General features: G+C 40.7%; 1 protein-coding gene across 2 annotated transcripts in view; it reads right to left on the minus strand.

Annotated features, from left to right (window-relative positions):
* The window catches only part of LOC111869289 (carbohydrate sulfotransferase 5), a 127783-nt gene that overhangs the window by 6899 nt on the left and 95019 nt on the right, over window positions 1-25865 (minus strand). The window contains exons 3-8 of one of the 2 annotated variants that reach the window (XM_023860698.2): window positions 17774-17821; window positions 9524-9656; window positions 6795-6934; window positions 4590-4825; window positions 2674-2872; window positions 2232-2411 (exon numbers count right to left, since the gene is read on the minus strand). In XM_023860698.2, the coding sequence (XP_023716466.1) occupies window positions 2232-2411; window positions 2674-2872; window positions 4590-4825; window positions 6795-6934; window positions 9524-9656; window positions 17774-17821 (936 nt within the window). Of the gene's footprint in view, window positions 1-2231; window positions 2412-2673; window positions 2873-4589; window positions 4826-6794; window positions 6938-9523; window positions 9657-17773; window positions 17822-25865 lie in introns of both variants that reach the window. The other variant, XM_023860690.2, reaches the window with a different exon arrangement.

The following is a 25865-nucleotide window of genomic DNA, read 5'->3' on the forward strand; positions in this document are numbered from 1 at the left end:
GTGGGACCCAATGAGCACAAACTTTCCTATAGCCCAAGCTTTCAATCATCTCCTGTACTGCACTCTGCCCTATTCCAAGTTTTCGGGCTATTGTGTCCACAGTCACACGCCTGTCATCTTGAATGATCTCATCCACTCTTTCCTTCTTGTGTTCAGTTGAGGCTGTTCGAGGACGACCACTCCGAGGCTCATCTTCGATGCTGGTGTTCCCATCTTTAAAATGTTTCACCCATCTTCGAACACTGCTTACACCCATGCACACACTTCCATAAGCTCGCTGATGTCTCTGGTGAATTTCTGCAGCAGAGATTTCTTCTTTCACAAGAAATTCGATGACAGCACGTTGGCAAAACGACATATTGTTGTCAGCCATTTTGTTAGGAGTGATACTGGTCACGTGATGCAAGCTATTGACGTCAAAAAACACTCAAGGTTAACCCAACAGCTGGTTCCACCTACCACCATACTCTCTTTCGTCTGCTGTTCCCAGGTTGCATGCAAAAAAAAAGTTGCTCATGACTTTTGGTACGACCTGTGTACATGTATGATATTATATTTCAGCATCCTGTTGCATTGAAGTATCACTTGTAGTCTTCTTCCATCTATAATGCAACAATATCATATAGATTTAGATGACACTAATCCACATTTAATTCACTAAAATATTCGTTAAAATGTTTAAAATATCATTAAAATATATATACAGTCTCTGTTTATGTGCTACATGTTTTAGCTGCATAGGATCACCTTCAGGCAACTGTGCACTCCGTTATGAATGAATGAATGAATGAATGAATGTATGAGGGGTAGGCCTTCTCGGCCCTTGCACCGTGACCTACAGTGGTCTAAGTAGTTCTCATGAAGCGTGTCATTGTTGTTGTTATTATTAACTTTGGTGTTATAGGATGTTTGTTCTTCCTATCTTTTTTATTGTATTCTATTGTATTTGTACAGTAATACAAGACATGGAACACATATCAAAACAAGATACACTCAGCCAAAGAAGCAGCACGCCCAATGGAGCACAGAGCAGCTGCAATACAATATTTTAATGACATTTTAAATATTTTAGTGAATTAAATGTGGATTAGTTCCATCTAAATCTATATTAATATTGTCGCATTATAGACAGAAGAAGACTACTAATGATATGTGTATGATTCAACAGAAAGATATGGTATTGCACGCTTACAAATGTGTTCCTTACTATAACATAACCTCACTAAAAGATGAGGTGGCAGAATACCTAGCAATTGAAGATCCATCAGTTTGTTCTCATGATATTATATTTAAGCATCCTGTTGCACTCTATACGATAAATGATATAATGATATAAACTCCGTCCCAAGTGCAAACAATATATTATGTGTCCTTGATCTTGCTCCTTTACATTACATGTTTCGGCCTCAGATGGCCATCATCAGGTGTATAACAGTCACGTTGCTGTCACACTGCACCCAGCCCAAAATTTAACATTTAAAAACACTTTCCTTGTTGTTATCAACATATACTTCGTTGATATCTGTCTGGTTTGTAGATTATTTTACACACGTTAATTTTGACTTTCCTGTAGTAGCACTATAAAATCTTTAGTTCTAATTTTAAAATCCTTTAAAATTTTTCTCTAAATTTTAAAATTTAAAATTGTTAGGGTTACTCGCCCTATGTCTAAAGTGCTGCAGTGGCTAGTTCTTGTTTCCACACTGTACAGGTGTTATCCTGTGTAGTCTTCCTGTGTGCGTGCCGCTGCTATTCTTTACTAGGTGTGCTGTCTGATGTTTGCACTTGGGACGGAGTTTATATCATTATATCATTTATTGTTCTCATGAGGTTAGCCAAGTTCACTGTTGAGTTCTTTAAGTGCAGCATATATATCACTGATGAGTTTCACTTATCTTGGAATGCAAGGAAGAAAAGATTTCTTGTCCTTCCATTCAATGTGTCACAGAACTAGATACACTTAGGAAATTTATGTAAATTACACCTCTACAATTTTACACATTAATCTCTCCTGTGTTGTTCATTTCAAATTGATTAAAACATAAAATATTTAAAACTTCTTTCCAATGTTAAATTCATTTCATGTTGTTATACACTATATTATTTTCTAAGGTCAAGCAAATTCATAAGATGTGAGGATCCTTTATCATGAAGTACATATCTACACTGTAAACTGCTGAGGAATCTGTACATGGTCACATTTGCTGAAAGAGTAAATAGATGGCACATACCGGAACCTGTGAGGATACTTCATTGTGAGGCGCACAGCTGCACTGTAATCTGCTACAAGATCTGTACAGAGTCGCCTAGGCTCAAAACAGTCAGGGTTCCCTGGACACCAGTCACGATGTTTCCGAGACTGCAGTGTTCCTCTTGGATCTCGCACCAGCAGCACCACACGAACACCCAGACTACGAATACAGGAGAAGCAGTAGTTTGAGTGGAAGGAAGGGAATGACTCAAAATATATCTACAGAACAATTCCTTCAAGATCTGTGACATTGGTTTATTCATTACATAAAAATAATTACATCATTATTAATGAATTCGCTGTCAATCCCATCAAGTGGGGAGTGGATGTACAGATCCACATTTTCTTGACCTATGCACTAGCTGGAAGTGAGTTGGCTTAACTAGAACAACATAATACTGAAATGAGTTTATCTACTATACCTGGGATCTTCCAAGAGTTCCTCCACTAGACTAAGCCGCAGTCGTACAACCTTCATACTCTGGAAGGGGAATAAACGGCAGAAGGAGTTGAGGAATTCAGGCAGCCAGCAGAGAGATGGGTGTTGCTGGCACTGATCCCACAACCGTGTGTTATGGTTGAATAACCACACATGTTCCTTTCCATAGTTCAAGTAGTGCTCTGTACATTGAAAATTTTACAGTGTATATATAGAAAAGGAACATAAAATCTATTATGCACATTTAATGTGATATTTACACTGATCTGATACATGATAATCCTGATCATAATGGAGAGAGAGAAACTGAGTAATATTAGCTCAAGCAGTAAGCCATTTCGCTCCTATTTTGGAGGTGCCTAATTGAAATCTGGGCTGGGGCACTGACTATCCTGCCTGAGTTCTTTTGTGGTTCTGCTCAGCTCCTACAGACAAATGCTGGGACATTACCTTGAATTAGGCCATAAATGGTTCCTTCCACAACTTTTCCTGTTCATTATTCACTGTCTTCAATCATTTAGAGTTATACAGTCTTGAGTTACTGACATCATTAAATAAACTACAAACAAATACATATAAAAAATAATTACGTAGGTCGTACCGAAAGTCATGAGCAACTTCTTTTTTGCATGCAACCTGGGAACAGAAGACAAAAGAGAGTATGGTGGTAGGTGGAACCAGCTGTTGTGTTAACCTTGAGTGTCTTGTGACATCAATAGCTTGCATCACATGAGCAGTATCACTCCTAACAAAATGGCCGACAACGATGTCGTTTTGCCAGCGTGCTGTCATCGAATTTCTTGTGAAAGAGGAAATCCATGCTGCAGAAATTCACCAGACTTCAATGTGCTTATGGAAATGTGTGCATGGGTGCGAGCAGTGTTCGAAGATGGGTGAAACATTTTAAAGATGGGAACACCAGCATCGAAGATGAGCCTCGGAGTGGTCATCCTCGAACAGCCTCAACTGAACACAACAAGGAAATGTGGATGAGATCATTCAAGATGACAGGCATGTGACTGTGGACACAATAGCCCGCGAACTTGGAATAGGGCACAGTGCAGTACAGGAGATGATTGAAAGCTTGGGCTATAGGAAAGTTTGTGCTCGTTGGGTCCTGCGGTTATTGATCGAAGACCACAAAGTTCAGTGAAAAGCCATCACCTCAGAACTGCTGCAGAGATATCAACACGAAGGCGATGATTTTTTTGCTCTGTATTGTAACAGGTGACGAAAGCTGGTTTCACCATTTCGAGCCTGAAATGAAATGGCAGAGTATGGAATGGCACCGTTTGCATTCTCCATCAGAAANTCTGGCACCCTCCAACTACCATCTTTTCAGATTTGTGAAGGATCAGCTGCGTGGACAACGTTTTGAGACAAGGGAGGCAATTCAGAAAGCAGTGTGTCAGTGCCTTCAGATGACTGGAACAGAATTTTACAGAAGGGGAATTTCAAACTCGCAGAACGCTGGGAGAAATGTGTACAAAGATGTGGCAATTATGTGGAAAAATAAAGAAAGGTCTGTAGATTGAGGTGGTGTATTTGGTTTGTCAATAATAAAGCATGTTACTTTACAAAAAATTCTTGCTCATGACTTTCAGTATGACCCTCGTATTAAGGGCATCATCTTTTGGGATGTTTATCCAATAAAGTTTCCAGCAGTTCAGACTGTACAGTGGTAAGATGAGAGTGAATTGTAAAGGATGTGGGCAGAAAGAGTCATGGTCTTATCTGACATCTCAGACTTGATTGAAGGGACTGAGGAAGCCTCGGTTAGGAAGATCAGTTTACCAGGCAGGTACCTCCTGTATGCAGATTAGAAGTGTTAAGACTTGAGCCATTTCCTCAGTCATTTTCAGCAGTAGTTTGTGTCTTGCAACGTGACGGGTAACATACCCATATTTGTATAGTTGCAGTTCAGCAGATTTCTGAGATTCCTTATTGCTCCGGAAGCGAGAGGTTCTCCACGAATTTGTACAATGTCATAGTCGAGCAATGGTTCATAGTGATAGTAGTTGCCAGGATGACTGTTCAGCACATCACCAAGGAATGTTGAACCAGATCGCCACGTGGTGATGATCAAGCTTCGAACTGGTGTTCCATTCATGTCTGGTACCAGCTCCTCTAGTGACCTACAATATTGTTATGTTATTTCATTCATAAAAACATGAAAGATTAATCCTTTGCACACAAATGTGCCAAACATTTAATGACTGCTCCATTTAGCTGAACAGTTTGTACATCATATAGCTCTGACTTTCTTTTTGTATTGTTTTCCAAACGTTTGAGGTCCCCCACTTTATGCTCACTCCAACAATTCAGATAATCAAAAAATCAAAATCAACTCTGCTGGTTTACTTTGTGTTTATGTAAATAAACTTAAAAAAAAGTACACTGATTTTGAAATCATGTTACATACAAATCTTAGAGAATTACAATTCATTCACTTCACATGGGCACTTTGAAACATAACTAACTAACTGACAAACTAACTGAATGACTATGATTATGTAACCATCTACCTATCTAACCAAGTAAATCCGTGTAACAAAGATCTTCTCATGAACCTGATGATTCCTTGGTTTGTCAAAAATTTCCCTGCCTTTTATGGAACCAAAGTTTTATTACAGTGTTCACAAGAGTCCATCAATGGACCAGCTGAATGTAACCCACAGCCTCAAACCCTATCTTTAAGATCCATTTTAATATTATTTTCTGATCTATGCCTGACCCCAAAGTGACTCTTCCCTGTAGTTTTTGTGGCCAAAATGTAACATTCATTTTTTATTTTCACGTGCATGCTACATGTTCTAGCCATCTCAACCCCCGATTTGATCACCCTACAATTATTTTGTAAAGAGCACAAATTATAAATATTCTTGTTATGCTATTTCTTCAATCTCCATCTCTTTCCATTAGGCTCTGACTATCTCCTTAGTACTTCACTGTCAAATATTGCCCCCATGCTGTGCTCTTTAGTGTACAAGACATCCTGGGTTTGTTACCAACTGTCATCATTAATCTTAATGCAAAGAAACTGACAATATAAGGACACTGTATATCGAGATGCAGGTCAGCCAACTCCCCAAGTATCGTAAAAAATAATACCATATTACCAGAGCATTCAAAAGGTACTGGATTTGATACAAATATGGAAACCAACAGAGTGGAAGGTGTAGCTGGTTGGCAGAACATGAAAATCATGGTTTGTGAAACCTGCTGCAGCAGAATATTCTCTTTTGATGCTTCCATAAAGGATAACATAGGTTGTGTTACAGTATATAAGACAAAATGAATTGTTATGCCACGACTAATCTCATAATAAAAAAATAAAAGGAATTTGTTACTAAAATTATAAGAGTAGAGCCAAATGCCAACCACTGTGTACATCAAATAAACCTCAGGATGAAATGGATCAGTATAAAATTCAAATACAGACCTTGATTCTAATGTGATGAAGCTTCATGTTCCATAATGTATTATTCTTTAAACGGTCAGGTAAAATGACTGTTCAGGGATACAGTTAAATGTTCCTTACTTAATAATTTCTCTCACACTCCCTGGTTTCTACATAGGACTTCATTGCTAGGCCCATCTTAACAGTTCCTAAACTTGTGCATCTCTTCATGAATCAAGGATTGGGATGGACATTCACAGTGATCAAATCTGTTCCAAAATGAAGGCCAATGTTTGACTATGGGTTTACAGCCAGCTCAGACAAAGGGGTTATTTATGGCTAATGTAAATATAAACTTTCACAAGTAAAGTAAAACTATGAAGAAAGCAGTCTTCTGGTATTTGGCACCGTGTAAATGTGGTGTTAACCGACGTTTCGGAGGAACGTATCGCCTCCATCTTCAGGGTAGAAGAAAAAATATAAGAAATCTGCAAGCGAAGAGACCGTGAGAACCGGTAAAAGCAGACTGTGCCAAATCCCAGAAGATTGCTTTCTTCATAGTCACCGCTGTGAAGGCCTCAAATCTTACAAAGTAAAACTAACTTAACCTAACTGTCTCAGATGTAATGGTTATTCTTTTATCACCATCACTTAGCAAACTTCTGTAAAATATCAATCCCAGTGGAAACCTTGTAAGCACATACCTTGCTGAGATGTTGTAGCGTCCAGCAGGATATGGATAGCCCAGCATCTCCTCTGCAATCAGACGCTGCTGCTCACTCACAACTTCCTCGATCTCACTTGTGAAGTTGTTCTCGGGTTCCATTTCACTGTTTGACCAACTCTGCTTCACAATAATTATGAGGTTGATTAGTGATCATTCATCCATATGAAAAGATAATTCAAACAAAAACAAATGCATTCATTTAACATACTTTCAGGCCCCATGTTGTCTCCTTTTACTTTTCATCTGTCCTTCTGTAACTTGTGTCCATGCAATCTCACTGGCACGAGTACAGACACACATGAACTCAGAGCTTCAAAATGGCAGTTCATGTGGGAGCATATGCATGGAGATGAGAGTCAAGATTATCACAGCACTGAAAATTCATATGATGGTTCTCCGGGTTACAACATCATGTAGTGTGCTAGGTGACCAACATATCAGAGGCGCATATTGAGTGCACCTTCAGCTAACACCAAGATTGAAGCCGTATGTTCTCTGACATGTCGGTAAACACCCTACATATTACATGGTGTTGTACGATGGGGTACCCAAAAGGAACCAAACTAATTTTTTTGTGGGCAGAGCTTTTGTAGTACCGCGTTTTGCCTCTATGAGCGCATAGAGCTAACATTCCTGAGTCGATAAGCCGACTACCGTTGCTTCAGAAGGTAAGGACTAGTTTCGGCAGAGTTTATAGTGACAACTGTTTTGTGTGATCGTCGTTTTTGCAATGGCCCGAACACATGAAAATGTTAAAAAAATTCGTGAAATCATCAAGGAAGATCGACGACGGACCATTGAAGAAATTGTGGAGCTGTCGGGAGTGACTTGGAGCTCAGTTCAGCGAATTTTGACAGAAGATTTGGGAATGAAAAGGGTGGCTGCGAAATTCGTGCCACGACTGCTGACTGCTGAACAAAAACAAGGTCGCGTGGAAGCATGCTGTGCTTTGAAAGAAGAGTCCCGAAATGATCAAAACTTTTTTTCAGAGTTTTGCTGATGTTGCTGAGGTGAAGGAAAAAAAAAAACGACGGAGGCGCTGTCAAGCATCTCAAAAAATGAATTTGGACAATGTTTTGAAAAATGGAATAAAAGACTAGACAAGTGTATTAGTGTAAGTGGAGAGTACTTTGAAGGGGATTGAAGGTTTGTGCTTAAAATTTGAATAAATAAGTTTACAAAAAAATAAGTTCGGTTTCTTTTGGGTACCCCCTCGCATGCCAAAACACCAAAACATGTACGGTGTTATTAGACTTTCAGTAGCTGAAGACAAATAAATCAGAAAATATTTATGACATGAAGACTGAAAACTGTGATGGTGCGCATATTTGAAGATCATGTCTGTAAATGAATGCAGAAATTTAAAGACAGTATATACAGTACTGGATGATGCTCCATGGCCAAGCCAATTGCACTCCTGATGGTACTGTGCAAGCAGAATGCCACACCCATGAAAATTACTTTGTACTTAAAATAATCTTCCTGCAGCACCAAATATTAGTGCTAGTTTGGTCCATAAGCTCAGATTGAGCAATGAGCACATGCTTTGGGTACCAAAGCAGGTGACATGTAAAATAAAGTAAATGTATCTCAAAGAATGCTGGGCCTTGCTGCCTATCATGAAGTTGTAACTGATGATTTTATTGGATGCTTTATGACAGCAAGAACTTATGGTGCATCACTTCCAACATGAACTGTAGAGCAGCATCGTTTTTGATTACCCAAACCCAAAACATGTTTGCACGATCAGACAGAAAATTATACTGTTTTCTGGAATATTAATGGTATCATGTCGACTTATTTGCTTCAACAGAGATTAGACAACAATACATACTGCAAGACTTTGAAGGCAAAAGAACTGTGGATTGCTGTGCAAGGGTACAGCCAGCAGCATGAGAACACTATGACACACAGTCTCATGTGTTGGAATACGGTTTCAACGGTTTAGAACCGTCCATGGAAGTCCTCACAAACCCACCTTACTCACCAGACAACTGTCATGTACTGGACAATGAAAATCGTCAATCAGTCTTCCACTTTCATATTGACAAGGAGGTGCAGTGTACAATTCAGGACTGGTTGTACAACCAATAAGAAATATTTTTCATCTTTATAACATGAGATATAAAGCAAGTTATTTGTATTGCAAAACAATACAGTCAGTTTAAAGCAAAAAAAAAATTTCATTTGAATTCTTTGAAACAACTTATATATACATACTTGTACTCTTTTGTAAATGTGTCATACAAACCTACACAGAACATACAGAAATTATGTTTAAATAAAAGCAAAATTTTACTGATCAGAAAAAGACTTCATATTTGTAGTTTTATTATTTACATCACCAAGCTGTATAAATATGATCATCACCTGAAATGTTGCAATATTTTTAGGTTGAACTGTTTATAATGTCTTTGATAAACTGATAGATTTTAATAATGTCTATTTGTGATACACACAACAAATCAAGAAAACATAAATGTAATTTATTCAACCATCTATCAGTGTCAGGGAAATCAAAAACAAATTCTCACATCAAAGGTTTACATCACTGAGAGTTGTAAATAATGGACCAGCAAAACGTTCTGGTTGAGTTACTTTTGAGAATATGCTGTATATTCGAAGCAGCGCACAAACTTATAGGTTTGTTTTAGAAATTTGTATACATCTTCTCCCACTTCAATATCCTTACTGCTTGGTACTTACTTGGAAGGTCCTGCTGATGTCCAGGAAAGGAGCCCGGTCAAGGGCCGCAGAATTGACTAACCGATGGCTTACGATTAGCATCAACAGACACACTGAGCACACCAGCGCAACACTATATGCATTGAACCGGCGTCTGTAACACACCAACACCGATAAGAGAATCAGTCACTAAAATGCTACGTGACTAGCTCCATACAGCGGAACCCTTCTTCAGAAGCTGATAATCACTCAGCAGGTCAAGAGAGTCCTCAACCCTTACAGAACCAAAATATTCATTACCACGTTTTACAAGCCCATCACTACAATCTGACTTGAGTCAGATGAGTCCAATCTATGCCCAATGATCCACATTGTCTCCTTTCTTCACGTTTTCCAACTTAAATGCTGTATACATTTCTCAACTAAAATTGTGAACATAATTCTCACCTCCCTAACGTGTGTTATATCATCCATTCACATCATCTTTCTTGATTTGGTAACACTGTTGATACATTGACGAAGGGTGCAAGTTATGAAGCTAATCAGCATACGAGTTTCACAAGCTTCCTATTAATTACTGTTTCTTAAACCCTAATATTTTATAGAAACCATCTGGCCACTGTGAGGAGAGAAAAATCAAATGCACCCCAGTAAGGAATCAAATTTCAATTTCTTGGTTACTCAGCTCAAAAAGTAAACTTTATTATAATTTTCATTTTTCATTATACTTCTTACCTTGAAGTCCAACATTTAAAACCACCAAGTGTGACGAGTATCAGCCCATTATTATTATTGTTAATGGGGTGGGACTAAGTCCGTTGTACTGCGGCCACTTCTGGCCTATTGTACCAGCCCAAGATGATAGGTGAGGGTGATTGTGGAGCAATTGGTGGAATGAAGATTGGCAGGGGAAACCGAAGTACTTGGAGAAAACCTACCTCAGCGCCACTCTGCCCACCACAAATCCCACTTGATCAGACCCAGGATCGAACCCGGGCCGCTGCGGTGGGAAGCCAGCGACTAACCGCTTGAGCTATGGCGCGGCCTAGTATCAGACTAAAGCGGGCAAGCATAAAGCTGCCTACTCCATTACCAAAGTTAAAAATTAGTGGAGTTTTATTTCCACTCCCTAATATCCTTTTACATCCTTAAAGCACAGGGGAAATCTTCCCATCCAACATTCTTTAATTTATGAGGGTCATTAAAGCTTCACTGTTAATTTATCGAGGCTCCTCATCTGCCCAGTTCGAATCTCAGGGTCCCTGCTATCCTGAACATGGATCAATCAAGGTTTTCTACATTCCATGCAAATAATGAGACAGTATCTTGAAACGGGCAGTGGCCACTTCCTTCCCAATTCACCTTATACGTATAACTTAAAATCGTAACATCGTCAGTATATCATTCATAATAATCCTGCCCATTTCTCATAAATTCACAACAAAGCTTTGTAGTCGATATAACAACGTTAAATAACGCTAAGGATGGACATGAGGTTCTCACAGCAGTGACTGTGAACAGTTACATAACACCACATAAAAGGTAAAGGTAAATTTGTCCCTGTGCTTAACTAATTAAGAACGAAGCCATGAAGGCATATGGGGGAGTGGATGTATAGATCGACATTTTCTTGACTTCGGCACCAGTTGGCGGTGAGTGGTCAGTTTCACGCCCTGGCCGCTTTATCACCGGGGAAAAGCACCTGGTACCCATTGGATAGGAGGCTGCTTGGGCCCCAGAGCCGGTCTGGACAACCTGGAGAAGAGAAAATTCTTGACTTTACTGGGACTAGAACTTATAACATCCTGCAGTCCGGTGAAAGTCAACCGACGTTTCGGAGGAACATATCAGCTCCACCTTCAGGGTGGAAGAATGCTGCAATGTTGCGTGCTTCATGCTGGTTTCTTGATTGGCTTACTCTTCGACCCTGCAGATGGAGGCGGTATGTTCCTAAGTTTACTGGATCGCATGGTGTTGTATGTCAGAATATAGAACTCTTATAAATTTGTTTTTTTAGAACTAGATATCATAGTCTCCCTCTTCTGTGCCACGAGTTGGGTCTTCAGGCTTGTTCTCTCAACATTAAGATCTTGAAAAAGAGATTATTATGAACTAGCGTGTCCATACAGAAAAATCCGCATTGCAGTTTCTGAAATCACTTTTGTTGCTCGTGCCACTTAGTCATACTTAACGTCTTGAGACTCTTGGAGTCACAATTTTTGTGACGTTCACAGAACAAAGCTTGTGGGGCATGCCGTGTGAAGAACAATACATTGCCACACTAAAACGGCATACTCTTTGAGTTTTACTGTACTATTCGTAACTGATCTAAGTAAAGTAAAAGTAAAGCTATCCCTGTAACAGGCCACGAAGGCCCATAGGGTTGTGAGACGTTTAGGGTCCCACATTAACTAGAGTCTAGATTCTAGACAATCGGCTCAAAGATGGCGGTAAGCTTGTCAGCCTTACGCGCCGTCCGCGCTTTACTCCCCAGGAAAATTATTTATTTAATTCCTGCTACTCATTTCTGTTAGAGGCTGAGTGAACCCCAGGGCCACAGTGCAGCCGGAAGGATTAGGTCAACTGAAAAAAAAAATTAAATTATTTTAAATGCGTCATGCCATAATCTAGTGTGAACATGTTTCGTTTCACACAATACTTCTGTCATTACGACCTCAATGCGTTTCTTACGGAGGAAAGGACGGAGAAAATAAACTGACTTGGTCTCGAACCTATGAATATAACTTCAAAATTAACACAAATTTCCAGCGACTGTTTCTTCAAGAGAAGCATCTTCTGTGCCTCCCATATTCTTCTACGAATCTCAATTTGAGAGTAACACGTTCCCGCGGCAGCGATAGAGGGACAGGTGGCAACTGTGATCTCTCTTCGGTGGTGAAACAGAAAATTATGGTCAAGGGTCCCGCGGGGTCTGCAACGAAGAATGACTGTGCTGGCGGTGACCAGCAACAAATTACCAGGCAGACACCCGAAGTAACCAGTCCTTTTGTCGAAGAGGAGGCCCCATTTCAAAACACGTAAATGTCTTGGAAAGAACAAAATTATGGTCATAGGCTTCGACAGGGCGCGTAACCGAGAATTACTATGCTGGCGAAGACCAGAAGAAAATTACTACTCTGCTCTATTGCTCACCTTAAATATTTATTGTTGTACTTTTGATAAGTGATACAAACTGTCAGTAACTAGTGTGTTGCTATTCTTGATATATAATTGAGTTACCTATATACTGTTATACGTGACACGTAATTCATATTATCAGTACAGCAGATACGTTAGGGAAATGTTTGGGAATTTGCCATATTATTTTGTTTGCCAGACTGTTAGGGAAACGTTAGGGAACTCCCCATATTACGAGTATTTTGTTTGCCACACTATTGGCTAGAGATCAGTACGCATCCGGAAGGTCCTCAGACCGGGGAACTCGATACAAGGTTTTTTGGGTTTCCTCTGTATTCAAGTAAATGCTACGATCGTTCCAAAGTTCCAAGTTGCTACTGGGTGCTTCTCATGCAGCCCAACTGAATTAAATTAATCAAAATTAAGCCGCATTTCTGTCAAATACACCAAAATTTTGCGGCTCCTATCACAAGTCACTATTTCTAACCATTATAACGTCTTCATGTTCACTCTACTCATACCAAGAGAGGGCGAAGCCTGGGAGCCTTCTACCAAAAGCGATGCTTCCCTCCCTCGACATCTTTCCGACAAAGCGTATTACAGCTAAGCAAAAACTTACATGTAGTTATACTTATTATTAAATTACAATGTTTTTTTATCCTAATGCACCTACAACTGTGATTAGGTGAAAGGCAAAGTTTTCCCTGTGCTTAACTAATTAAACATTAGGTCATGAAAGCGTATGGGAGAGTGGATGTATAGATCCACATTTTCTTGAACTAGACACTAGTTCGAGGTGAGTGGTCAGCTTCACGCCCAAGCCGCTTTACCCCTGGGAACCCCGCCCCTACCTATTATATAGGAGGCTGGGTGGGTCCCAGAGCCGGTCTGGACGACGACGAGAACAGAAAATTCTTGACCCTACCGGGACTCTCGAACTCGGACCCCTCGGTCATCCAGTCCGTAGCCAGTCGCTATACCGACTACGCTATTATGGATCATGTTCTAATTAGGACTGTGTCAAATTTAATAGAATAACTGACATCCTAGTTAATTCCTATTCGATTTTATTATTATCCGATTAATCGCAAAGGTCGATACTTCCGTGTTTAATTAGTTCTACAGTAAGGTAAAGTGCCTGTGTTAAGTAACAGTTCCCTCGCTAGGTAGGCATATGTGGTATAGAAGTAAAATTCCACCCATCCTTAACCTCGGCATCAGACGGCAATAAGTAATTAGCTCCATGAAACGTCTGCTTTATTCACGGGAAAAGAGCCCTCGGTATCCATCGCATCCCAGAACCGTTCTACATGTAGTAGCGAAAACAAAAATCATGTCCATGCAAGAAACAGAACTCTGGCTTTCCAGTCCGTAATCAGCAGGGCCCGGATTCTGATGACATGTCATCTTTTATTCCTTGTATCCTATGCGATGCTCTTAAATATACTCGTATAAATCTCGGATATGAGCCGCTGGTTACAGAAATGTAAATTTTATAGGTAATTTTTTTGTCATTTTTTGACATTTTTAGGTTTAAGGTCATTTTTTTCATTTTTTGGTTTTTTTTTGGTAAATTTTTGGGCTTTTAAGGGTATTTCTTGCCATTTTTGGCCATTTTAGGGAATTTCTCTTCATATGTTTTCTGAAATGTGAATAACATGGAAGCGAGGCGTTCTTTCTTTTCCTCTTTAGGTCATTTTTCTGGATTTTTCGGTCATTTTATAGGTCATTTTTTAAATATTTTTCAGGTCATCAAAATCCGGGCCCTTCATATTACATTTTTGGGTCATATTATAGGTCATTTTATAGATCTTTTTTTTTTTTTAATATTTTCAGGTCATCAAAATCCGGGCCCTGGTAATCAGTTACTTTGCCGGTCACGGTAGCCGAGCGGTCTAAGGAATGTACTGTGTTCGCTCGCTCGGAAACCGGGATCGTGGGTTCAAATTCCACGCAATGCATGGATGTTTGTGTTGTCCTGTGTTTAGGTAGAGGTTTTGCGATGAGCTGATCACCCATCCAAGGAGTCCTACCGTCTGTAAAAATGATCATGAAGCTGAGAAATGAGCCAAAGTTGGAGCAAGAGAAGGAAAAAGAAAGCAGTTACAACGGGGGCAGATATTCCGCCCAGCTTACTTATATTAAATTCAGACTGTCAATTGAAATGTAGTTCGTTGCCATTTGTCAAAAGGTGCCAGATGACGTCACACAGCCCTCGCCTGCTGCTACTTCCGAATATGAAGCATTACAAGCCTGAAGTCTCCTGGCTTCTATAAATTCTAGAGCAGATGCTGATCTGTGGCATTTCCAATTCTAATGCAGACTTCTGATATGAGAGTCTGAATATATTCAGAAGTACAGAGCCGGGATAGCGCAGTCGGTGTAGCAACTGAGGGGTTGGAGTTCAAGTCCCGCTAGAGGAAAGATTTTTTTCTCTCCGCGTGAAGGCCGGTTCTGGGGCCCACCCAGCTTCCTGTTCAATGGGTACCGGGGATAAAGCGGCCGGGGCACTAAGCTGACCATCACCTCCAACTAGTGAAGAGGTCAATACGCAGATATGTACCTCCACTCCTCCATATATCTTCATGGCCTGGTGCTTAGTTAAGCACAGGGGAAACGTTCACTGATCTAATATCAACGAAAGATTCTGCGTCAGAGAGCTTCAACAGTTAAGTCAATAAGGATGAGATCTGCGGCAATAGTTAGAGTTGTTGTGGACAAAGTGGCACTAAGGGACAGGTATTTTCCAAATACGTACTTCTGCTTCCCTTGTCAATTCTTATTGCACCAGTTGCTCCATATTCATTTATCATCCTCTCTGCACCCCAGTATAGTCTCGATACTGACAGCGGTGTTAAGAAACAAACCTAAACAACAAAGGGCGATGTTGAACTGAAGAAACATAAAGTGTGTGCAGTTCGGGCAGAACAGGTGAAATGACGAGGAAACGTGAGAAACTTTAGGCCTATACTATTTCATTGTGTTTCTGTTTATCTTAAGCCATAATATTAACCGTCACTCACTCACTCATTCATGGAGTTGAGCCCTTCTTGAAAAGCCGCCAATTGTGCAGCTACTCAAGAATTTCCCAGCGTTTTATGGAACCCGAAGGTTCATTAGCATGTTCGCAGGAGCCCTCCACTGGTCCCTATCCTCAGCCAGACCAATCCAATCCATACTATCCCATCCTATCTCTCTAAGATCCATTTTAATATTGTTCACCCACCTAAGCTTTGGTCTTCCCAGTGGTCCCTTTCCTTCTGGCTTTCCCACCAATCTCCTACATGCATTCCTCTTCTCCCCCAGTCGTTCTACATGCCCTGCTCACATTATCCTCCTTAACTTCATCATTCTAATTATACGTACTTGGAGAATAGTACAAGTTATGAAGCTCCTCATAAAGCATTTCTCGCCAACCTCCTGTCACTTCATCCCTCTTCGGTCCAAATATTCCCCTCAACACCCTTAACTGTCACACACGCTTATATTAAATAACTTTTTGTTTTGTGTTTCGTATTATATGATACATGTTTCGACCATAAACGGTCTTCATTAGGTAACATACGTAAATCTAAAGAAGTTGCCTACATAAACTGCAAATTTGTTGAGATATGGAAGTGCGTAAAAATGTTCAATACAACAGTAATAAATCAGGTTGAACCCGACTTACTTTACAAGGACATGAATGTTAACCAGGTAAAAAAAAACAAGTCTTAAAAGCTAAGTTTTTGTGACGGTTAGTCTTATGACTTAGAAAAATGGGGAAAACTAGGAATAGCTAGAATTTCTTTTGCATATGACAACATTGTTTCTGGTTCAGAAGTTATATAATTTCTAATGAGGCGGAAATACAGAGTGATTCTAAATTACTGTCGGTGTTTCCGTTTATGGGCAACGGAAACCGCGATACTAATTTAGAATCATCCTGTATGCTCACGAATAGTAAATAAAATATGTACAAGGATGCAGTCTACCCTAGTGGAAGGCAGGCATTATATTCGAGCGGAGAGAATGAAGAAATCCACAAAGCATCTCAAGTTAGGTAGTACCTCTGTTTTTTATTGCTAGTGGGGTGGGACTAAGTCCCTTGTACTGCAGCCACTTCTGGCCTATTGTACCAGCCCTAGATGATAGGTGAGGGTGATTGTGGAACAATTGGTGGAATGAAGATTGGCAGGGGAAACCGAAGTACTCGGAGAAAACCTTCCCCAGCGCCACTTGTCCACCACAAATCCCACTTGACCAGACCCCGGGATCGAACCCGGGCCGTCGCGGTGGTAAGCCAGCGACTAACCGCTTGAGCTACGGCGAGGCAAAAAAAAAAAGTAGTACCTCAGGCTGGGTTCGAACTAGTAACTTCGCACAAATCTAGAACATTGCCAGTACATTAATCTGCTCTATCCGTACGCGGGCGGATAATATTAAAATGGCCTTTTAGGTAAATATGCTGCATTTAACTGATTCAGGATACAGCCTAGGTCCGCTTTTCTCTGCCCTAAACGATGATGAACATCGAGTTCCATGTAATCAGGGGATGTTTATTTAACGACGCTATCAGTGCTTTGACTACATAGCGTTTAATGTTATGGCGATTAGCAAATAATGAATTTGAAAGATGTGGAGGAAGTATTCGTGGCCTAATCTGAGATAACATCCCGACATTTACCCGGAGAGTCTGAGGAATACTAAGAACATTTTCAGTCATGGTACCTGGACTCCGAGCCGATATTTGAACCCGGGACCTTCCTAATACGATGTAGAGTGCTACCTACTCAATCGACACTACTGGCTACGAAAACTACTCATATTTTTTTTATTGCTAGTGGGGTGGGACTAAGTCCCTTGTACTGCGGCCACTTTTGGCCTATTGTACCAGCCCCAGATGATAGGTGAGGGTGATTGTGGAGCAGTTGGTGGAATGAAGATTGGCAGGGGAAACCGAAGTACATGGAGAAAACGTCACGAGTCATAAGAATCGACCAAATGGATGAAACGCTAGTCACACATCCACAGCAAGGGCTACTGCACATTAAATCAACACCGAAAACTGTCTCAGACACAATGAGCATCCCCTATCTTATGAAGTACACACTTTATTAGTTAACAGTATTTATTAAAATGAGTTCACAGTACCTGTTCCCTGTGATGGAAGTACGGGGAAGTCCTCCGTTCCGCGGAATACTGCAACAACGGACAACAAGTGTTAGTATTTCTTATGCTACAGACTATTTTTATTTTTATATTGCGAGTTTCATGAACACCCCAGAAAATTGTCTCCACCTTATCGTGGTGGTGGGGCTTGCGTGACTCTGTGAACTGGAGAGCTATGCCGGCGGTAGTTTAACTACCGGCAGGATCACCCATGCCGGAAAGTTCAAAGGGTAGAGTCCAAACTAAGAGAGATACCTTGGTCCTCCAGTTTGGTGGCTGGGCATGAGGCTGAAAAAGAATATCATTCAGAAACCTAAAAGTGCGTCCACATTACTCGTGCTCGTGTGTCTCGCTATGCTCGCGAGTAATGTGGACAATATGAAAAGTCACGAGACAAGCCTGGCGAGCAACTGAAGTTGTGTGGACGAAGATTTACGAGAACAAGTAAAAGCCAGACGAGTCTCCCGACGAGCACGAGCACGAGTAATGTGGACGCGCCTTAACAACCAGCCTCGGGTCATCATGCGTGGATCCATTCCTACGGCAGCACGCATTGGTTGTGGAGACTGGTTGTAGAGGAGGCCATGGCTCACCCAGAGCTGTAGCGCCGAGTTGTAGTGGTAGTTGTGATGGTAGGTAGGTAGTTTCATGAAGATCGTTCCGTAATGATTAGAAATAAGGACTGCCTAGGCCTTTTGTTTTTGGAGGGGGGAAATTTGAGGAATAGTAACAAGAAACTGCTATCAGAAAACGAAACTGAAGCAACAGTACAATCCAATTCAATTCTAATTTATGTACGTGCAAATTTAACAGACCAAAGGCTAAGCACAGAGTGAGTACGGGCGAGGAAAAGAAACAAAACACAAACAAGACAATTTATATAATTTTAATATCATAATAATAACAATAATAATTTCATTGACACCAATCAGATTTATCACTAAGAAGTGAGAAAAATAACACTACACATTTACAATGAATACAATTAATATTTTAATGATTGAAAGAACCACGACTATTATGAAATAAAACAGCAAGAAACAATTCAGTTTTTAATATATAAATATATAATAGTATTAATTAAATTTATTTATTTGTTTGCTTACATAGCAACGAAAATGCCAATTATAAAACACGCACGTGTAAAGATGGACTCAAACCGATGCACGTTAACAAACATCGCTGGCACTGTCGAATATTCGGCTAACGTCTCGCTTCGCTGCTGGATAAGCTTAGTGCTACACCTGGGTGTATTTTAATTTTTACACGAAATTTCAAACTTTACAGTGTCTTCAAAACAGTTTCATTATGACGCAGTAGAGCACGAGGTCAGTGCTACGGTACGTAAATCTACAATCTACATCCTTCGAGGAATGTTCGTGTTTCCACATTTTCGAGTAAGTAAACCGTCAAGAGCTGCACGGGGCCAAAGAAAGGAAGACACCCGGTGTGGATACAGCGACCCTGTTTCGGCAAAGAGACGCATACTGAGGTGACGTCTGTCATGTGACAGGCTGTGCAAGTAGAGGCTACAGAAACTGACAAATCCTTCGGGACAACATATTATAAAGTTGGGCGAGGCTACTGCGACAGACTCACGTGCCGTGAAGGACTGTCACTCAGGCATCTGTAAAAAGATTCCAGCCGATTTTCAAGAGAAGCTGCTAAATTTCCAGCGACACTTCATTCAATTCAGGAAGACGCAGAAGTATACGTTTAAGCATACAGGGAATGCAGACGAGCCACGGCGGTGTACTTTTATATGCTTCGAAACTACATTGTTGACGCTAAGGCTGCAAAATAAGTTATAATACAATAATAACAACAATAAAATAATAATACAAACGTTGTTGCCGTGCATAACTGCTGATGACCATAATTGTCCAACTGGGTCCACTCGGCACGGCGGCCACTGATTGGCCTATTGTAGCCTGCCCCGGGTGATTATGATGGAGAATTTGGTGGAATGAAGATTGGCAGGGAAAACCGAACTACTCGGAGAAAACCTGCCACAGCGCCACTTTGTCTACCACAAATCCCACTTGACCAGACCCGGGATCGAACCCGGGCCGCCTAGGTGGTAAGCCAGCGACTAACCGCTTGAGCTATGGCGCAGCCCAATCACTCGAAGTTACCGGGAGCATCAAGTAAGTAAATCCATTTAGGCCTATTATGGCAGCATTTTTTTAGCGAAACTATGAAAAGTCTCAGGCGGGACAGAGGGTATTCGACCCAGGTACCTTCAAAACGTACCCGTTACAAGAACCTGCTCAGCAGATCTTTGCGTTTCCGGCAGTTGGTCAACGGTCCCATTCTTCTGCGTTAATGCATCGCGTGACCACATCCAATGAATCTTACAATGTCCGTTTTAGTTTCCGAGCGGTACAGAGTTCCACTGTCACATTCTAGATAATTTTATTGGTCACGGATCGAAGATAGAATCCAGTGTCAGGATTGTACTGTACGGTTTCGCGTGTCTAAACAGAGCGCCATGAAGGCATAAATGGAATGCGGACATACAACTCTATGTACTCTATACGTAGACTAGAATAAGTGGTAGGCTTCACCGCTCAGGTCGCAGTGCCCACAAGTCCTCGTTTCAGGGGCAAATTAGGCAGACGGGAGGACAGGACGTTTATTTCTGCATATTCTCACATTTATAAGTTGACCTTATGACAGACATTCAGTCGCAGCCCCTGTGGTCTAGTGGTTAGAGGTCCGGGTTCGATTCCCGGCGCTACCAGATTTTCTGAGAAGTAGTGGGCCTGGAACGGGGTCCACTCAAAACTCTTGAGGATAAATGAGGATCTATTTCAAGGAAACAGCGGCTCCGGTCTAGAAAACTGAGATTAACGTTGTGCTTACCACGCGACATCCTCTATCCGCAAATTTGGCACTAACTTCGCCGACGAGCGGCGGTCGCTCGGTCGGTATAGTTCGCTTGAGGACTACAGGCCACAGAGTTTGTTTTTTTATATTGCTTATGAAGAAGGTACCCATGTATGACCTAACAATTCAAATGGTCGAAGTTTAAGTGTATATAAGTGAAGATGACCCAGACATAAGGTGGAAACACGCAGTGGGGAAGAATAAATACTATTAATGCTAGATAGTTATGTTGATGATACTGTAAGAAGTATATGTAAATCATTTACAGATATATATTGTTATATGTAGTATGTAATTCATATTATTAATAAAGCAGCAGCTCCTACGTCATGGAATATTCCATATTCTTTTACTTGCCGGACTTCCGGCTAGAAGTCAGAATGCATCTGGGAGGTCCTGAGACCGGGAAACTCGACATAGGTTTTCTTGGTTTTCCTCTGTATTTACGGAAATGTTGAGATGATTCCAAAGTTTCAAGGCGTTACTGCGTGTTTCCCAAGCAGCTCTCTCGAATTAAATAAATAAAAGTTAAGTTCTGCTGTTGTCAAAGGTACCAAAATTAGTTTTCCAAATTATGCAGTTCGACAATTAATTAAGAAAATTATGATTCTGCGGTCCCCGTTTCTAACCACTCTAACGTATTTGTTTTCATTCTATTCTAATCAGAAGGACAAGTGGACGAAGCCTGGGAACCTTCCAACAAAACGATGCCTTTTCTCTCTCTTCCCGCAGGGGCACAAGGGCAGGTCTGGCAGAGCAGAAGTGTTGAAAAGGGGAAATTATAGCCTCCAACGGGAACCGAACGAGAGTATTCCAACACGTAGTCACTCTCTTGAGCCATTTCGACTCACTGGATTGAATATGCAGAAATGGACAAGTATTTTTCTTTTCCATTCTGTTTCTAGAAACTAACTGCAAACTGGAGGATACTTGGTAAGCTGACAGTTGCTTGGATATTAAAGAATTCCAGTTTTACGGAACCCAATGTCCATTGCTGTTTAAAAAAAATCTGTTACTGGACCTTATTCTGAGCCAGCTGAATCAACTTCTCAACTGCATAGCTTATTTCTGTAGGGACTATTTTAATATTATCGTATGATATATGCCTAGGATTCCCAATGGGACTATTTCTTACAGATATTTCCAATAACATTCTGTACAGATTTCTATAAGTGCAATATCTTAACCTGTTTTTGTTTTCATAAAGTTTATAGAAACTATATTCACAACCTTTATGTAAAATGCCATATGTTCTAAACAGGGCATCGAACAATCGCTAAACGTTAAGTTAATTGAAAGAAAATCGTGCTTCATGTTTCTAAGGAGTCGTGAATCGAAGCAGAGGTTCAATATTAATTGTTTTAGGGCATTATGAAGAATGGAAGGAAATAAATGTCCCTGTTCGTTTCCGATACGCTCTCTTAAACATTTTGTTAACTCCGATGTCTGATCTAGTTGCCGCGACCTAGTGGCGGTCACTTACATTTCATGCCCTGACAGTTCCATTAATGTTTCCATCTCGCTTGTCCCGCCCCAACCCCTTCTGGCGGCCAATTGTGGAACTGCCAAATGTACGGATAATACGGACAGGAAACATTATTGATCTTGACAGCTCGTAACATAGCACTGTCAAGCGATACAGTAAGTTTCCAAATACACAGACATTCGTAGATATTTCATGATTTTTGCGTCAGGTAAAACTAGGATTTATTTAGCTTCTAGGGAGGCGTGGGGGTGGTTATGAACTGTGAAATTGGTTGTCTGAGAAATAAACAAGAACATGCTTTAAAAACTGTGGTAGTTACTGTATTTTCATCGCCTTGCGTCTCAATGTATTTGCTCCAACACTCTGCAAGTTTCTTCTGCCCATCAGAAACCCCACTTTCCATTTTGCCTTCAAGTATTTCGAGCGTCGTTTTTTTTTTTCGGTTGACGCCCATTTCAGATCAAGTTTAATCGACGTTCATACTTCAGTTGTCCCGGATATGTTGATGGATCTGTTCCTTAACATCAATATATATTAGAGTCAATAGGAAATAGGGGAAGGCAGAAGGATTTTATATTATATTCTAGAACATAAATAGGTCTTATCGCAAGTCAACTTCCGGCATGGAGCCATTATTAGGGGTTTCATCAACCATAGCATCCCGAATCTGTCCTAGTGTAAAAATGTATTAGGGTCAAAGACGTAAAGTTGTCAAGATAAAAACATAAATTTCTTCACACAAGACCCACAATGTTTGATTTCGTTTACACAGCCAGCCTCCACTTCATGTCCTTTCTTATCTATACGCGGATGGAATCTGAATTTATGGAGAAGACGAATTCGGCGTGGAAGCAAAGTATGGGGCCAGTGTTTCACAAAGAAGGAAGGAGAGAAAAGTACACCCGAAATATAAAAAGATTTTAAGATGCCAGGGCTTTATTTTCGTGTACATGACGCAGATGGCGGGCTCTAACGTTGGTGACGGAAAACCGCAGGCAACACAAAGAGATATTTATGTCGATCCAGTACATACTTGTTACTAATATGTCGTCAATTGATTAATTTGATGAACAGCACTAGCTTCGAATGATGGACAAAGTTGAAAATAATAGAAACACAGTCGAAAGCTATCATTTTATTTAAGACACAAGTGCAGGTATCTGGTTAATAAATAAGGAAATAAACTAAAGATCTTTGACGTTAAATTAAAATGAAGAAATAAATCACACCGTTCTTCTAGAGGGTTATGTTTAAAACATTTTATGAACATCAACAAAAAAGAGTACAAATATAAATTTGCAATTTTTAGTGTCCCCCCCCCCTTCTGATTTTCAGTTTCATGGTCATTGTCCAGACAGTAGGACTCCTTGGACGAGTGATCAGCTCGTTTCAAAGCCTCTATCTAAACACAGAATAAACACATACACATAGCAAACATCCATGCCTTGTGTGGGATTCGAATCCACGATCCCAGCGTCCGAAGCGGGTGAAGACAGTACACGCCTTAGACCGCTTGGTTACCGCGACCGGCAATTTTTAGCTCACTTTAAAGAAAACAAAAGAAGGCTTATAAGACTGCCTTGCTGTCTGTCCATCTGAATATGTATCCCCTTCTAAATTTAGTCGTGAGGTTTATGAGATCACTTTGCTGACTATACCCCCTAATTTTTTCGCGTTCTCTTCGGTTCTTGTCGTATCAAGGAGGCTTACCAGATCACCGTGCCGAGATGTTATAAGCAGGATAGTGAGTCAGTGAAGTGGAGGTAGTGACTGAGGAATTAGTCAGTGGAGTTAGTGAGTCAGTGAAGTGGAGGTAGTGACTGAAGAATTAGTCAGTGGAGTGAGTGAGTGAGTGAGTGAGTTGGTTGGAGAACACCACATTTTGTTGTGAGCTGTTACTTTTAAAAGTTGACAGCCGTTACCAGAAAACAACTGGTGAAGACACTGCAGACTGAGAAGACTTGAGTGTGTGCTATAGTGAACTGTAAAGTGTGCGAATTAGTGAAATGGTTATAACTACCTGTAGTCACGGATCTGTATGTAAAGTAAAACTAAAAAGTAAAATTGTCCCTGTAACCGGCCATGAAGGCCCATAGGGTTGTGAGACGTTGAGGGTACCACATTTTCTAGACAATCGGCTCTAAGATGGCGGCAAGGTTGTCAGCCTTACGCGACGGCCGCTCTTTACTCCTCAGGGAAATTATTTAATTAATTCTTGGTACTCATTTCTGTTAGAGGCTGAGTCGACCCAAGGGCTATAATGCGGCCAGAAGGATGAGGTCAACTGAAAAAAAGTCCAGTGACCTCATCGGGACTTGAACCCGGGACCTTCCGGCTTGTAGCATAGTGCTTCAACCAACAACGCTACCGCGTCCCCCCCCCCCATGGATCTGTATGAGTTCAATAAATTCGATTACCCACCTCAAAACCCGTCTATAATCACTCTATCACGTGCCAATATGATTCATTTCCGAATTCTGAAGTAGAGTTTCCTTTCCTTATGCAGCGCGTGTTGGTGGTTGGTGCATTTTTTGTGCTCAACATATTACATTCTGTTGTGTCTTGTGTCGTACAACAGTGCAATATTTAAAATGTTGTCTATCATTAATCAGTATGGCATTGCCAAGTTACAAATTTAAGATGTGGGGTTGGGGGCGAAGCGGCTTCACTCTGCCGAGTTCAATATCTCGCGTGTTGCATTCTGCAACGGATTTGACAGTTTGTCAATTGGACCTCCTAGATATTAGATGAAAATGACCCAGTTTCGCTTCAATTCTCTGCTCTTCTCCGCATATTCTCAGTAACAGACAGCTTTATACTCCAGAATCAGGGGTGGATAAAATTCTCTTCAATACCACGACGGGAAGTTATCAGGATTTAAATGGAATCACAATACAACACTCGCAGCTAAAAAGGGAACACACATCACAAGACACGGTTTACACAGAATATAAGAAAAATGACCCCCATAGTGGAAGAACCACATGCAAGTTTTAATTAAGACACATAAGATGAATAATCTTAACAAGTTTTAGTGTGTGTAAATTTATTACAGTTGACAAATACGCACTTTTTAAATAATTTTACAAAGACATATAAAGGCAAGCAATGTAATAGCTTAGCGTAATTAGGGCACCTGATGATGGCACTATGGTGCCGAAACATGTCGTGAAGTAACAGGTGAAACTGAGTGCACTACAAGACGGCCACTGTATACATATCATGGATGGGAATCACAAAAATATTCATTTACGAATCACTCTGCTTTATATATATTGTATAGTAGGATTGTGTCTCGTACATGAATTAAGATCTGATGAAATATGCATGTAGAGAGGGGGACAAATTTCATGCCACAGTTAAGGAGATTGTAACAGCGATCCAGGGGAACCAAAGTAAGTCATACTATTGTACATACACACACAAACTGAAAACTGAGATGGATTTGTAAAGATATAACTTGTACTCTTCTCCAAGTATAACAAAAATGGTCAAGTCAAGGAGGATGAGGTGGGCACGTCATGTAGCACGAATGGGGGAGACGAGGAATGCGTATAGGATATTGATGGGAAAGCCAGAAGGAAAGAAACCACAGGGAAGACCAAGGCATAGGTGGGTGGACAATATTAAAATGGATCTTAGAAAGATAGGATGGGATGGTATGGATTGGATAGATCTGGCTCAGGATAGGGACCAGTG

This window comes from Cryptotermes secundus, unplaced genomic scaffold (assembly GCF_002891405.2).
Source record: "Cryptotermes secundus unplaced genomic scaffold, Csec_1.0 scaffold630, whole genome shotgun sequence".
NCBI lineage: Eukaryota > Metazoa > Arthropoda > Insecta > Blattodea > Kalotermitidae > Cryptotermes > Cryptotermes secundus.